General features: G+C 50.7%; 1 protein-coding gene across 1 annotated transcript; it reads right to left on the bottom strand.

Moving 5' to 3' along the window:
- Window positions 1-171: 171 nt before the first annotated feature.
- On the bottom strand, window positions 172-16040 carry Plekhg6 (pleckstrin homology and RhoGEF domain containing G6). Its single transcript, XM_053743401.1, is given in 27 exon segments — window positions 172-388; window positions 556-830; window positions 832-1243; window positions 1929-2074; window positions 8021-8136; window positions 8251-8299; window positions 8301-8384; window positions 8739-8858; window positions 9174-9200; window positions 9202-9306; window positions 9517-9708; window positions 9817-9849; window positions 9851-9937; window positions 10966-11006; window positions 11009-11045; window positions 11047-11133; window positions 11491-11523; window positions 11792-11859; window positions 11862-11886; window positions 12340-12357; window positions 12359-12506; window positions 13463-13502; window positions 13505-13525; window positions 13528-13590; window positions 14456-14480; window positions 14828-15045; window positions 15749-16040. Coding segments are annotated over 26 exon segments (2400 nt in total). The 5' UTR covers window positions 14966-15045; window positions 15749-16040; the 3' UTR covers window positions 172-378.
- Window positions 16041-16286: the final 246 nt, after the last annotated feature.

The raw sequence follows: 16286 nt of genomic DNA, 5'->3' as shown, positions 1-16286 counted from the left end.
AGAGACCGAAAATCAGAGCAGTGCAATGGGGAGCAGCTCTAACTAGGGCAGCAGTCCACCGCCATCATGCTAGCTGACAGAGGAGAAGGCTAGGCTCATTGTGACTTCCCTTCCCAGGTCCTCTTTCTTCTCACCCTCATCTAGCACAGACCAAGCAGTCATTTTGTGCACAACTTTTATGTGGGGCTCCTGGGTGTCTATGATACATAAATTTACAGTTCTTGACCCCCATTGTCCAAAAAGCAGGAGGCAGGTGCCTGAGTCAAGCTTTTCAGTGGGAAGTGTGGTCCTTGAGGTAGAGTCCAGGTTGGGGGTGGTGACCAGCATGCTTGGGGTGACAGTTCCTCTGGGAGAAAGGTGAAAGGGCCTCAACATTCCTCATACCTCTCTGAAAGGGAAGAAGGTAGGTGTTAAGATCAATGGCAGTGAGGGTCAGGCATGGGTACACTTCCCAGCCTTGGTCCCTGCTCTGCACTGCCCTCCTATACCGCCACCCCACCCCCAGTTCCATAATGCACCTCTTCCCTCCAATGCCAGCTTCCCTTCCGTACTTACGAAGTAGACAGAGGGGTGTCCAGTTTTATGATGTGATGCCCACGCATCCTCTGCAACTGGGCCCTAGTCAGTTTCCGAGGTCTGCTGTCCCCAGGATCTGGGGCTCCCTCAATCCTTTGACTGGCCAACTCCTCCCGGATCTCTCTAAGCATGTCCTCAGCCTCCAGTGGGCGGGAGCGGGGGCTATAGCTGGGGCCTAGGAAGAGAGGCCCCTCATCTTCTGAGGACTCCCAGGGGCTTTCCCCAGCAGAGTCAGTGTGGGATGGGGAGGAAGGGGAGCTGCCCCCGAAGTTGTGCCCGGTGCAGGGTTTCTACCACCACATTCCTCCCCGCTGAGGTCCCCTCTTCCTCCTCTGACCAGGTAGGTGGGTCTCCCCTGGGAAGACTGCCCCCTCTTCGAATCCCTTCTGGCAGTTCAGGGGCACTTCGGCGTTGGGGCGCTTGGGGGTCAGGAGGCTGGGGGCGCAAAGGAACATCTCGAAGATCCAGGGTGGAGAAGGTAAGGCGAGGGTCCCGCTTAAGAGCCCTGGGGCGCATACGGTTCAGCCGGGAGTGGGACCCTTTGGGGGAGCTTGGCATCAAAGTGCCATAGCCAGAGTCTGAGGTATCATCGGGTACAGAGGGAGCATCTTCATCTGTATCTTCAGTCACCACAAGGTGGGGGATGATGATGGTGAACTCAGGAGTCCTACGATAATAACCACTGGTCAGACTCAGATACTTAGGGCAAATTCATGCCTAGATGTCTCTCTGGATTACTACATTCAGAAATGGCTCCTCCTCCAAGCTTATCTCCTATTCCCCTTACATGACTGATTGCTTTTCTCATTTCACCAGCTACACTGTAAGCTCTAAAAGAGCTTGCACTGCCTCTAAGTCATTTTATCCATAGAACCTGGTCCAGGACCTTGTATCAAACAGGTGGATGGAGCGGACCCAGAGCTGGGGGGTTATTCCCCGGTGATGGGTTCTTTTCTCCATAAGCATGGTGCTAAACAGCTGTGTTATCCTGGATGAACCTCTTTCACTCTGGAGATTGGATTTGTAGCAACCCTGCAGCTCTGATATTCTGCATATCAATATCCACCTGCTCATTCTGGAGCCTGCTCCTTGAAGGGAGTTCATGTGTCATGTTTCTGCTTCCTTTACCTTGTGCCTATCCTAGGGTCACCCTAGGCTGGTTAATCCTACAGGCTGTCCCATGCATTCCTTCACATGGCTGGTACTAACCTATTCTATTCCAGCTTGTAGCCTGTGTTCCTCTATCTGTGCCAGTTCCCTAAGGCTGTACTGTCGCTTCTCAACCTTTTAGGTTTCTTCTCTCCCCTTCTTTGCCAGTGGATACCTCCTTTGTGGGTGCGTGTGAGTCTTACCTCCCCTCAGCACTGCTCTGAGAGCCCTCTGGGGAAGGCGTGGAGGGTCTGGTGCTGGGGGACTCCCTGCCTTGGTCCCGGTAAAGGGCCAGGAGTTCCCTCTTCTGTTGAACGTACTCCTCTGCCTTCAGCTTCTGCAGGGTGGCCTGGTGGGAGTGTGGGGGGGGGACTTTAATTATTAAGTATAAATTATAATTTCTTAGGCAATTGCTGTATGCTGGGTACTGTGCTAAGTGCTTTCCATATATTATCTAGTTTAACCCTCACAATACCCCTCTGAGGCAGATATGTTTACCCCTACTTTACCAGTGAGAAATGGAGTCTGGAAGTTTAAATAACTAACGAGGGGTAGTTTTTACAGTAAGAAAGCAGGGTGGTGCCTGGGTTTGGTGGCATAAAACTCTAGAGCTGGTGCTGGGGAAGAGTGGGGAAACAGAATGCCCCCTTTCCACCTGCACCCTTCTCCCTGCTTCTCTTTGGTAAACCCTCAGATATGCTCCCTCCTTCAGGCTGATTGGGGTATTAGTGACATAAGAAGTCTGAATGGTACTGGCCCTCAAGTTGCTCTTTGGGAGCATCCTTCTCTCACCACTTGGACCTCTGCCCTGAAGCTGGGAGGTGCAAAAGGGCAGAGGGTGGGTAGAAGCAGGATTTGTCCTAGGCTGAGAACTCTGCTGCCCTTTAAAAGAGGGAAAGCAAGACTGTCTTTGGAAGGATGAGAGGAGGACATGTTATATTGCCTGCCTTGTTTCTCATTTTTATACAGATGTATCAGAATAAATAGTGACATTTAAGAGGATTTACACAGCACCTCCGCATGCATGTGGTCATTTGCTACACAGTACCACTCTGCAGGGTGGAAGGCAGGTGCAGTGATTTGCTCAAGGTTGCATCAGTAGAGAGGAGCAAGCTGGCCAGGGCCATTCTCTTTAAGTTCAAGTTCAGTAACTGCATAGATGTTCATGGGCAGCCTTGAAAGGTCAAGAGTTATTGAAGGATGTTAGCTTGGGAAGGAAACAACAGAACCTGAGGAGAGGTTGTAGGTGGAGACTTGGCAAGAGGTGGGTAGAGGTGGCTGCTGTGGGCTGCACTGAGATCAGTACTTACTTGCATGGCCATGTTAAAACTCTGAAGTACTTCCTCAGAGCTGGTAAGGAAATGGCTGCAGCTTGAGCCTCCCCCCTTCCTCCCGAGGCACAGCAGGGACCTCAAGTACTAACCCCACCCCCACTGCTTCACAACCCCTCCATGGCGCTCCATTCTGATTCTTTGATGCCTTATTAGTTGTTCCATATTTTTAGTTTCTCCCCAACTTGAGTTATATGAGCCAGCAGCTCCTGGGCTTTCCCAAAGCTTTTCCAGAAACACTGGGGGCAGCTGGGTTAGGACAAGAGACATGTTGGAGAAATGATGAACAGGGATAGGTATCAGGCTGATACCTCTAATTCTTTCCCTGCTCTCTAGTCACTCAGCCAGAATGAAGGATGGTGTTTGGGGACAGGAAATCAACATACAAAGGTCAGGTCCTGTGACCACTCCCTCTTCTCCAGTCCTCATCTCCCAACTCAGTGTGTGGATCAAGAGAAGGAATGAGAGAAATGAGGGTGGAGGGGCTGCGGCAGCCTGTTTATCTTGCTGAGATGCGATGCCCTTTTACCCGATGTTCAAGTTTGTGTTTGGGATGCCCAGGATAGGGATGCAGTGTGGAAGAAAAGAATGGGAAGGGAAAGAGGGTTTCTGTAAGGAACATCAATTGCAAGCATCTCCACTACCCTTGCCCCTTGCCCTTTCCTGGGAGCAGTGAGAGGTGGGGGAAACCCTGGGTGCCAGGCACAGGGCTACCAGCTACCTCAAAAATCACTCCAGAAGCCCTGCGAGGATTTTCTCAGTTTGGGTGAGAGGAGAGACATGGAAGGGGAGGGTAGGAAAGGAAGAGGACACCAGTGTTTGAGTTGGAAGGTGACACCCCCATCCAGTTGAGAAAAGGGAGGAAGGACCCCCCCGCCCAGCAGGATTCAATCTTCCTTGGCCCATGGTGAGGCCCAGAGAAGCAATGCCTCCTCTCCCTTCTCAGATGGCTCCAGATTCTCTGCTCCCTTCCTGAGCTCTCTGACACTGGCCTTAATGGACCAGTGCTGTTGCTGACCTCCTAAGCAACAGATGCAAATGTGTTCCCCCAGCCCAGGCACCACTGCCCACCCCTTTCTTCTAAGGAGGGCTACAACAAACATTCATGAAGTGCCCATGAAGTGCAGGGCCTTGTGCCAGCCCCTTACACAATTCTCCATCCACTCCGGGTGGTCGTTTCCATTATCACTGTGGTTCTCCAGAATATGGCCAGGTAGAGAAAGACTTGGGACTAATTTACCCAAGAACACAGGCTACTAGTGATGGCTGCAGGCTCTGGCTTCTCTTTGGACCCTGACTCTTACTTTCAGCTGCCTTCTTCAGTCTGTTCTGCTTTTATTTCCTGCTTCCATCTTTGATGACTCTTTCTGTTCCCTTTGTTGGTTCCTTTTCCTCTTCCCAACAGCTAAATATGGGCATCTGCCAAGATTCAGTCTTTCCCCGGTTGAGAAGCTCATTTTTTCTAAAAGCATAAGTCACCTCTTCTAGGCCCACTAGGAAGAAACCTCAACATTTCCGCAAAGGGGAAGAAAAAAGTTGGATCCCTGGGATTGCTTGATGAAGAGGACCAATAGATGTTCTGCTACCCTCTTCTGTTTCTAGATTTATGGTAGCTGGTGGTGCACACCTGTAAATCTCAGTTACTCAGGAGACTGGGGCAGGAGTGCAAGTTTGATACCAGCCTCAGCAATTTAGTGAGAGCCTGTCTCAAAATAAAACATAAAAAGGTCTGCGAATGTAGACCAGCGGAAGTGCACCCCCTGGATTCAATCTCTAGTACCTTAAAAGACTGATGGTAATTGAGCAAAGAAATCCAAAGAATTTGATATGAGATAACAGCAACAAAACTAAGCATGATGTTTCTGGTTTCTTTTGTTCCTTAAGGGAGGTGAGGGGCCTCAGTGTACAGTTTGGTCTTAGATCAGAAATAACCTTCTGTCTCTCAACCAGGAGTGTGACTGCCAGGGGCTTAATTATTTAGCATATGAATAACAGCAATTTTTAGTGGCCCCTAGGGATTCTGGAGGGGGAAAGGAGTGGAAGGGGTTGTCAGAAGATTGGAAAGCAAATGAAGAGGAGAAAGTTCTGAAGACGAGGGTGGTAAAGGAAGAAGGCTTCCTGCCAGTGATGGTCACCCCACCTGCTGTCCTGGGGATGCTTTCTTCCAATTTCTCCCATAGCTCCCCTAAAATGGTGTCTCTCAGCCTTTGGGAAAGCTTCATTAACTACTAGAATGAGGTCAGTTGCCAATCATTCCAGTGCCTAATCCTGTGTTTAGGCCTGGAAAGAATGGTATAGAGAGAAGATCCTGCCAAGCAGAAAGGGGATTGTGGGATCAAGGACCAGGGCAGATGGGAGATGACTCTTGCCCCCAAAACCATGTGCTTCCATTGCTCCAGTCTCCTACCTTCAATCTCCTGGGGCTTGTCCCCATGTCATTCAGGTATTTAAGAAAGTTGCAGTTCTATCATCTGGAGGACACAAGGTGTTTCATCCTTATTTTTCACCTAAATTCCAGGTCCGTGTTTACATATTTCTCAAAGCCCCTAGGATACCCCCATTTGGCTCTCTCCCACTGCCTCAATTTCAAAGTGCTTCTGTTTAAAAGTAAGCATTACCATCCAGGACTTGGGGTGTGACTCAGTGGTAGAGCACTTGCCTAGCATACTTGAAGCCCTGGGTTCAATCCCCACTACCACCAAATAAATAAAAAGAGTATCACCACCTGTCCCACTCCTTCTAGGAAGCAACACTAAACAAACAGGTTTCCCTTTCTAATGATTCCACTTGTCAGGGTCCCCTTGCCAAAGCAGTCCTTCAAACAGAAGCTTCAGAAGACCATCATTATCTCTGTCCTTGAGTCCTGGAGTTGTTCTCACCAGTTGCTCACATAAAACCTGTGCTCCAGTCTCAGACACATGTGGTTGCTATTCCAAAAGGAAATTCATCCCCTATTTCTCAGGGTCTTGCCCAGCCTTAAAAATTCAACTCCAGGACTGGGGATGTAGCTCAGCGGTAGAGCCCTTCCTAGCATGCAGGAGGGTTCTATCCACAGCATCATAAAACACAACAAAACACAAAAAACTAACCAGTCAACCAAACAAAACCCCCAAAAGTACATCTCAAAGCTTCACCTTTCTTTGCTCATTCTGCTCCTGTGGTGGGTTGGAAAGCAGCCTCCTCCTTCCCCCAATAAGATCTAACCCTCAGATCCTATAAAGGTGACTTTATCTGGAAAAAGGGTCTTTGCAGATGTGCAATTCTTAAGAATTTTAAGAAGAGATCTTCTCAAATTTCAGGTAGATTCTAAGTCTAATATGATCTCTTAATAAAAGAAAGGAATGGGAATTTGGACACAGAAGAAGGATATGTACAGACAGAGGCAGAAACTGGAGCCAAGGACCACCTGGAACCCAACAGAAACTGGAAGAGGCACAGATTCTTCCCTAGAGTCTGCCAACAACTTGATTTCCCACTTCTAGCCTCCAGAACTGTGAGAAAAGCAGTTTTTGTTTTAATTTTTTATTTATATACTTATTTATTTTTTTGTGGTACTGGGGATGAACCCAGGGCCTCATGCTCGCTAGGCAAAGGCTCTGTCACTGAGCTACATCTTCATTCTTTTTATTTTATTTTGAGTCAGGGTCTCACAGATTGCTCAGACTGGCCTTGAACTTGTGATCCTCCTGCTTTGGCCTCCCAAGAAGCTGGGATTACAGGTGTGTGCCATCTTACTAACTAATTCATCCCTTCCTCCCTTCCTTTTTTTGTGGTGCTGGGAATGGAACCCAGGGCCCTGAATATATGCTAGGCAAGTACTCTGCTCCTGAGTGAAACCCCCAGTCCAGTTTCAGCTTTAAGCCACCAAATTTGTGGTAACTAATATAAATTTATTGAGATCTCCTTTTTTTTTTTTTTTTCGCACTCCTGCTTTTATCACATATATCTGCCCACGTCAGAACTCTCCTTAACATATTTACTGGCTCCATGTCTTCTACAGGGCAAAGTTCAAGTTGTTCACATGATGTACAGAGATGGGCATGATCAGGTGGTGCCTTCCTCTAGCCTCTCTACTGCTGCATCTCCCTTTGTACTTTAGAACTTTGTACTAGCAATGCCAGGCTACCAGGATGGTGGTTCTCCTGACACACATGACTTGTATTTCTGTCCTTTTGCTTCTCCATTTGGAGTGCCCTGCCTTCTCACCCTTGTTCCCTAACATCCTCCTAAGTCTCTCCATCAGCTCTACAGGGCATGGCTTCTCAGCCTCCCCTCTCCCTGCACCGTCCCTGTCCCAGCAGACCTGCCCTCTCCTAGTTCTCTTCTATGTACATGTTTCTATCATTTGTATACTAATTACTCTAACTGGGCTGCAGTGCAGGCTTCTCGAGGGCAGAAAATGGCATTGTTATTTATTTTTTAAAATTGCTAGCCCTTAACCTGGTACCTGCACCCAGCAAGTGCTCCATAAGAGTCTGAATGGGAGTCGAAGTTTTAAAAGTTAATTGTTGCCTGATATGGTGGCACATGCCTGTAGTCCCAGTGGCTCAGGAGGCTGAGGCAGGAGGATTGCAAGTTCAAAGTCAGCCTCAGCAACTTAACGAGACTGTGTCTCTAAATAAATATAAAAAAGGGTTTGGGGCTGTGGCTCAGTGGTAAGCACCCCTGATTCAAACCCTGGTACCAAAAAAAAAAAAAAAAAAAAAAAAAAGTTAATTGTTTCAGGATGTGCATGCCACCCTGCTATGTCCTAGACGTTTTCAGTGACTGTCTTGGTAGCTGGTCACAGTCTTTCTTAAGGATGGCCAACACATTGTGCCCCTCTGGAGGGCACCTGAGGGGCTGACAATTCAGTGGGAAACCCATATCCAACTGAGCCTCTCTCTCTCCTCCTCCCTTCTGTGGTCCCATTCCTGGGCTCCTGAGACACCTGCCCACCCATCCCCATGCCTGGTTTCACCTACCTGGGCTTGCTGGGTCTTCTCCAGCCACCTTGCACGATCTGTTGAACTGGGACAATGTACAACGAGGGCATTTGAGACACACTGGAATTCAGTAAGGTGGATGAGCAGGAAACTGTCTGGGTGGAGGAGGAGGTCTGCTTTAAGGACCTTATTTGACCTACATCCCAACCCTTCCCTACCTTGCCAGGAGGAAGGGGGAAGGAAAAATTTTCCCAGAAGAAAAAACATACTGGGATCTCGCAGTGGTCGGCACACAAGCTTCTCCAGCATGAGAGGGGGGGCGGATGACCTTGGCTTTATCCACCTTGCGTTGGGGTTTGGTCACCAGGAGCACATCAGAGAAGAGGAACAGGTATACATCCAGCTGCAGGTGGAGAAGAGATGGGTCAGCTGGAGCATGGGCAAAGGTCTGGTCAGGGATCTGGGCTCAGGTGTGTGTGCACAGGAACCACTGCAGAACTACGGAATTCCAGAGCTGGAAGGGCATCAATTGCATCCCATTTCTCATTTTATAGGCATGGAAAAGGGCTGGTTCAAGAGCAAACACCAGAGTTTAGCCAGAACCATGTTCTCTCCCCAGTGTGCAAGTGCGTGCACATAAACTCCACTTTTCCACTTCCAGCTTTTCTGCCTCCCACCCTGTCTTCCTCCCTGCCTCCCTCCCTTCCTTCTCTTTAGTTCATCTCCTGTCTTTTCTCTCTGAACCAAGCTCCCTCACCTTCCCATCTCGGCCCTCCTTCACTCTCACAGGTCCCTCCAGTAGCAGCTGCCTGGTGTGCTCAAGGCCAACCCCCAGCATGGGGGACATCAGGTCCAGGGTGCAGAATGGACGCAGGTTCTGAGGGACACAGAGGGGAGGGGATCAGGACTGGGCAGGCATCTACATCCCAATCAAGGGTGGCTTCTTATTCTTCCAACTTCTCTCTTCATCCTTCCCCACTTGGAGCCAAAGCAAACACCCCCAGAGTCTCTGTTTTATTCCTTTATACTCTGCCCCTTGGACCCTCACCACTGGGAAGGAATGATGGGCACACCCTTGGTGGCACCCAAGTATAGGGTATCTGACCTCTGCCCCATCCTTGCCAAGTTTCCCCTGCATCAATTTTCCCTGGGACCTGACATTTCCTGAGCCACCTTCCCTCTGTCCTCTCACCTTCTCCACTTCCTCGCTGGATGGCTCCGAGCACCTCGTAGTTTCCAATGCGCTGGGCTGCAGCCACCAAACTCTCCTGCTCTTCACCTTGGCGGACCTGACCATTGAGGTGTCGAAGAAAATGACTCCATAGCTGCGATCTCAGTTGGGAGCAGGGGTGCAGAAAGAGGTAGAGCTCAGCTCAGATCTGTCCATATTCTGCACAGCCCACCCATCCAGTGACAATCACAGCATTCCCAAACTGGCTGAACTAGTGGGTGTCACATGGGGAACAAGACTCTCAAGAGTCCATGGAGATGAGTTCCACCCACCAGTCCCCAACTCCCATGCTTCCTGAATCCACCTGACACCTACCATGCATCCAGGGCCTCTCGGCTTGTGCCTCAGGGCTCCTTTTGAGCACAGCTTGCAGCAGCAGCGGGTACTTGGTGATGCGCTGGTGGGGCTTGATAAGTAAGTCACCCAGCGTCTGTCTCCCTGAGCGCTTGTGCTTCTCCACACCACTGCCAGGGGAGGTGAGTGGGGGTTTAGGAGTCTGCAAGTACTCTTCCATCTACCCTCGTGACTAACTCAGCCTTGGACCCAGTTGGAGACTGGGGATGACCCGGTTGTCCAATTGCACCCCTCCCACTTCAGGCACCACCTCTCCCACCTGCACAAAGGTGTGGAAGAGAGGGGTTAGTGTCTTGCTGCTCCTGGGCATAAGCCATGATCTGCTTCACTCTCAGGCAGTACTGAACATAGGGCTGGAACCGCTGGCCAAACTGGAGGGACAGATATAGGGTCAGGGAGCAGGCAGGTGGAAAAAGGTCATGAATACAGACTCTGGCTACAGAATATGGCTGCAGAATAGGGGAGAGTGCCTCACATAGCCCCTTGGTGAAGTTCCTGTCAGTCTCCACCTCCAGGATTGCTCTCATGGCCAGACCCTTCTCTTTGCATTCCAGGAAGGAGCTGAAGCCCCAAGAAATGGACCCATGGCTGCCCTTAGAGCTCCTGTCCACGGGGCCTGCTGTGCTCCGCTCCTCTGGACTTATTCTCCCACCATTAATAATTCAGCTAGACTGTTTCAGGACACTGTAGCTCTATTTCTGTCACCTGTAGGTTGCCCAGAAGCCTTGCTCCTATGGAATGGGGTGTCCAAGGTTCTCAGGAAACCAGCCCACTTCCTCTCTAACCCCTGGCAACATTTTTCTGCAGGGCCTATTTTTATTTCGACTGAGTAGCAAGGTAGAAAAAAGACCCCAACACTTTCTTTCTTCCTCCTCCTCCTCCTCCTCTTCCTCCTCCTCCTCCTTCTTCTTTTCTATTTTGGTTCAGGGGATTGAACTCAGGGGGCAATTCACCACTGAACTACATCTCCAACCCTTTTTATTTTTTATTTTGAGACAAGATTCACTAAGTTGCCTAGGTTGGCCTCAAACTTGCAATCCTCCTGCCTCAGCCTCCCGAGTTGCTGGAATTATGGTGTGCACCACTGTGCCCAGCGCTTAGGCCCCATTCTTGTACTTAACTATTTGTTAATGGATCTGTCAGAACCAAGATTTATAGTTGACAAGCATGTAGGTGTGACTCTTCCCTGAGAAAGCTGCATTTTCATTTCATAAGGGCCTCTGGATAACCAAAGGACCTTGGGGCAGGTCATCTTGTGGAATGGAGTTTAGCAGGTGATGAATCTGGGAGTAAGAACTGTGCCCTGTGGGCCCCTCAAACCACAGAGAGATTTGAACGCTACAGGCAGTACCCTCTGTGCTCTCCTAGTCCTACCCTTCTAGGCTTCATCAGGCCTCACCGTCAGAAAGCCATTTTGTAGGCTGATGGGATCCAGAGGCTGCCTGAAGCCCGAGTCTCCTCCAGGAAGGGTTCTAGCACCATCTTCCCAAAACTTCCGATGGGCTCGAATCAGGTTGGGGACATTTCCAAACAGGGTCTCAGCTGACACCTGGAGGAAGGAGAAGAACTCTCAGCAACAGGGCCTTGGCAGGTCACTCTCAGGCATCATTGGCAGGGTCAGGTGAGACCCCTGACCTTGGGTAATGGGAAGCGAGGGTGGGGTGCATCTGACTGTGGACCTGGAAAATCTAAGGGGTTCCAGCTCTCTCTCCCAGTCTGTGGCACAACCTCAGTGGGAAAAGCCCTGACAAACTGGGGGACCTGTGGCCTGCTGTAGGTCCAGAGAAAACAGGGAGTATAGAGGGCAGGCGTATTCCAGAAAATGAGGCAATGAGAATTTGGACTGGGCATGCTAACCAGTTCCATGAGCTTGCCCCCACGCCCCTCCCTTACCAGTTCTCACTTACTTCCATCAGCAGTCCACTCTTTGCAAGTTCAGCAGACCAGCAGCCAGGAGCTAGGTGCAGGAAGAGGGACAAGGACTCAGCACCTTGTCTCCCTCCTCTCCAAACCCCAGCCAAAGCCCTCCAGGGCCACCCCCATTCTCACTAACTTTGACCTCTCTCCCTCTCATCCTAAGCAGGTCTGCAATCACAAGGGTCTCCTGGAATCCTGCCCCTCCCTCCTCCAGTGACCTATCCCTTCTGATTGAGAGGATGGGGGATAATGCAAGGAAGAAGGGTAGATGGGTGGGACCGGACTGTGCCTGGGGCTGAGGGGCTCACATCGGTCATGATCTTGAGTTTTCTCACGTAGATCAGCTCAGTAGTCAGGAGCTCCCACAGAGCTTCTGCTGATGGCAGTGTTCCCGACTCATCTCCTGGGTGAGGACAGTGCTGGTTCAATTGGGGAATGATGATAAGAATAGCAGGTGCCATTTATTGAGTGCTACTGGATCCACTTCACAGGTTCTGGGCACTCTACACATGACCTTTTAATTCTAAACCAGTCCTCCAGTATGTAAGTGGCATTACCCCATTTTAGATATGATGTGACTAAGACTCAGGAGGTCCCTATCTTGACCAAGGTGTCACTAGTAAGTGGCAGAGCTGGACTTTGAATGACTTCAATGTGTCCTCAAATGCTTTTCCCTTCTGACCCTCCATCTCAAGGCTTAAAGGTCATCCCTATTCTCCACTCCAGGGAAGAAGTGAGATGTAGTGTGTGTGTGTGTGTGTGTGTGTGTGTGTGTGTGCGCGCTGTGCGCGCACGTGCGTGCATGTGTGTCTTTCTTTCTGTCACACTATAGGGACAGACATTATCTCAAACCTACCTTGTGCCCAGGCACCAAGCTCTCTCCAGGATTTCTCGATGGTCACACCGCTGTCACCACCCTCTCCTATCTCCCAGTACTTTCGGTCCTCCGGGGGCAAGCGGGGCATCCCAAACATGCTGAACGTGTGGAGCCTCAACCTCCAACTCATGGACCTTGGCAACTTCCTGGGAGAGCAGAGACGGGGAACAGTTGGCCTCATCCTCATACCCAGCCTGCCTGGCTCTGAGAGAGAGTGAGTGCATGTGTGTATCTGCCATGGGAAGCAGCAAGCAGCTCTGAGTGTGAGTGGGAACTTGGAGGCCTGGGGGGACAGGGATCACCCTGGTTGGAATTACAGGGGAATGGGCATTGCTGGAAAGCAACTGGAGAGGCACCTTGGTTTTTAGAAGATTCTAGAACTAGGAGGTCTGAACGGGCACCCTGACCAAAAGATACCTTCCAGGGGTCTCTTGATTTCAGAACTGGGGTGCAGGGGCGGGTTTATACTTTTAGAGGAGGCTTTCAGAATAGAACTTCAGCAATCAGTAGTCTCAGGTAACATTTTGATATTTGCCCATAAAATGGACATTTTTTTTAATGAAGGAACAAAACTTAAATTTTACAGCTGTTTTTGGTACCAAATAACGTAGGCAACAGATATTCCTGACCCTCATGCTACCTGTAGGGGAGGAGAAGGGCGGGGCTCACAGCTGGGGTGAGTGTACTGTAAGACCTGGTAATTTCCACAAGCTGAAATTTGAATATTAATAGTTTATTCTTTAAATATATCACAATGTCTTGAGTCAAAGTCACTGGGTCTAATGCATAGGTCAGTAGAGAAATATTCCAGAAATAGTCTTTGGACAGAGTTGTGTCTGATTTCTTCCTTTTTTATTTTTTATTTGAGACAGGATCTTGCTAAGTTGCTCAGACTAGACTCAAACTTGCAAAATCTCCTGAGTTGCTGGGATTACAGGTATGTGCCACGTACCCTGCCTGTGTCTGATTTCTTGGAGGGGAACCAGGCAGAAGCCCCCTTGGCCAGTGCTCTCAGCCCAGGGGCTAGCTGAACCTGATTATCAGTGGAGGCCTTTGCAGTTAGGGCTGTAAGCATGGGAATGGGAGCAAAGGGACCCCTTACCTTGAATTTGGGGAGTGAGGTGGACCAGCTCCCAAATGACTCCATGCCTCTTCTCAGGCTCTGTTCTCGCAACATCAAAGGTGACAGACCTCGGGAAGGGCCAGAACCCTTGACGAAGGGGACATAGGCTGGAAGCGTCGGCGACTGGATCCTGGGGAGTAGCAGGGGAATTCTGGGGGTGCCAGAAGTACCAGAGAGGCAGGGGTGGGGTTGACTCCAGGCATCTTCTCCCATCCCTGCAAGTTGGGTTGGCTCACTGCTCCCCTCAAACCAGTTTGGTGTGGCTGCTGCTGCCCTGAGTCACCGGGGAGACCAAGCTATGTTGGGCAGAGACGTGGACCTGACTCCTTGAGGGGGGCCTCTGGGCAGAAGCAGGAGCCTCTCCAGAGTAGGCACAGAGGCACAGTATGCCTGGACTCTGGAGTGTGTGCCCCTGCGTCTGCTCCTCCTATGCATGTTCTCTGCACTTCGGGCTTGCAGGGACAAAACGCCGCATGCTGCATTCTGAGTTCCTCATGACCTCCCTTGTCTGCGGCCAGCCTCCCTCACCGTGAGGATGACAGCTCACACATGTGCTGCCTCCTCCCTGGGGGCATGTAGCCCATGTCCTATCCAGCTGGGAGCGGCTGACTTTCCGTGTGAGAGGTTGAGGCCATAGCCACAAGTCTCCTCCCAGGGCAGGCCTGGTCACATTCCTTGATCTGCCTATGGCCTGAATTACTCCACATACTTCCTAGTGTCCCTTCCTGCCCTCAGCCTGGAGAATCCCCATCTCCAAGGGCCAAATTTCCTCCAGAGAGGCACAGGATGTCCCCAGTCAGAAGTAGAACAGTTCTCAAGGTGGAGGGGAAGCCTTGAGCTGAGGGACAACAGCAGGAGCTCTGGTTTCTACACTGGCTTCCAGGATCAGGCTTGGAGGTGGGCCAGGCAGGTGGAGCCAGGGGTGGAGCCAGGGTAGGTCTTCACACCCTCCCCCACTGAGAGCAGGGACACCCTGAACCTTTGCTCTTCCTCAGTCCTGACTCACAGGGAGGCAAGCCTCAGGGAGCCCTCTGACTTCCTCCCAAGTAGAGGCAGGAGATGGGAGGTACCATTCCCACAGCTCTAAGCCTCAGACCTGTCTTACAGCACCTCCTCGGTGAGCCTGGCTTCTCCTGGCTTTCTGCCTCTCTAGACTAGGGTGTGAAGTACTGGGAGCTTAGCCCAGGTACTGCCCTCCTCTCCCCCGCAAGCTGGGGAAGAGTTGGAGGGTGAAGGACAAGAATAGAGCAGCCTATGAACCTGCAAGGGGACAGTGACTTCAAAGCTTGGGTGTCCTCCCTCTTGCCCCACCCAGGTCACCCTCAGAGCACAGCCTGAACTCACCAGTATGGGGCCTGCTCGAGGATAGAGACTGCCAGCAGGGCTTTGGGTAGAGGCTTGACGCCGGCCCCCATAAGTCTTAATGCGGGAGGCCACGAGGCCCTGGAGGGGACTCTCATCTGGAGGACCAAAGCCCTGCATCCCTTCTTTCTCTTCTGGGTTACCTCCAAAGAGTCATAGCTCCATTGTCCAGGTGAAGGGGGGGGTCCCCTTCCCTCAGGCTATAAGAGAGAAGAGAAAGGAATGGAAGGGCCAGGTTAGATCAGAGGGTAGCACCAGGTTGGAGACCAAGGAGAAGGGCAAGAAGATGGAAGGCAGGGGAGAGAGTCAAGGCTTGATCACTTGTTGGCAGGTGGGGTTGGGGGGAATGGCTGCCTCATGTATAACTTGGTGGGGACAGGGTAGGCCAGGCACATGCTGGGTAGAAAGCCCTTTGGAGAGAAACGTTCTCCTTCATATATTTGTACATATGGGTACAAGCTCTCACACTGGCCTCAAAGGATGCTGTGGTCCAAAGAGTAGCTGGAAGCAAGGGTCACAGAGTGGAAGGATTACCCTTATGCTTACATACAAGTTCCCTTCCCCATAAGTAGCCTGCTAGCAGCTGCAGGGAGGCCATGAGTAGGGTGGGATGGGGGTAGCTAGAGACTGTTCAGCCTGCCATTATTTTAGTGCAGTCTGTGAGCTAAGAATGCTACATTTTTAAATAGTTGAAAAAGTCAAAAGAAAAATGATATTTTGGCAAAAATTACATGAAATTCAAATTCAGTGTCCATAAATACAGTTTTATTGGAAAATAGCCACCTTACTCATTTACTGCCTATAATAGTTTTCCTGTTAGCCGTGACAGATTGGACAGTATAGGCTGCAAAGTCTAAATATGTATTATCTGTCCCTTTATTGGAACATTTGCCCACTCCTTACCTGACTCTCGAGGCCAGAGACAGGGAGGTGAGGTGGGGCAGCTATCAGGCTTAGAGATCAGCTCAGTAGAAGAGTTCTGGTCTCCAGCTACCTTTGGTCCCCAACCTTTGGGAGACACCACCATGAAGCTGGGAGCCAGGTGTGGGGCTCCATTCCTTCTTCCTCAACCTGGATGGAAGACCCACCCTCTGAGTTGGTGATCTTTAAGAAGAGAGGCCTCAGCAGGGGAGGCCTCTAACGTTGTGCAGATAGGTGCTGGTCCCCCATCAGGCGGGCGTGAGGTCCCTTCTCAGTCCTCTCTTCTTACTTTCTCTTTGATTTATGAGCAGAAGAGAAAAAGGTTCATTGTCTCTCCTGCCCCTCTCATCAACCTTCCCCTTAAGAGCGGTCTCCCTGTCATTTCGTCCTCCCTAACCCAGGTCCCTTTTCAACTTTGGCTGGGGCTTCCTTTGCTTCCTTCCTCGGGAAGCTAGGCCTTCTCCCTGCACCCCAGTTCCCAGGCCCCTGCCCCCTACCAGCCCCGCCCCCTCACCCCGTC

Source organism: Sciurus carolinensis, chromosome 4 (genome assembly GCF_902686445.1).
Source record: "Sciurus carolinensis chromosome 4, mSciCar1.2, whole genome shotgun sequence".
In the NCBI taxonomy this organism is placed as follows: domain Eukaryota; kingdom Metazoa; phylum Chordata; class Mammalia; order Rodentia; family Sciuridae; genus Sciurus; species Sciurus carolinensis.
This window is presented reverse-complemented; position numbering and strand designations above follow the sequence as displayed.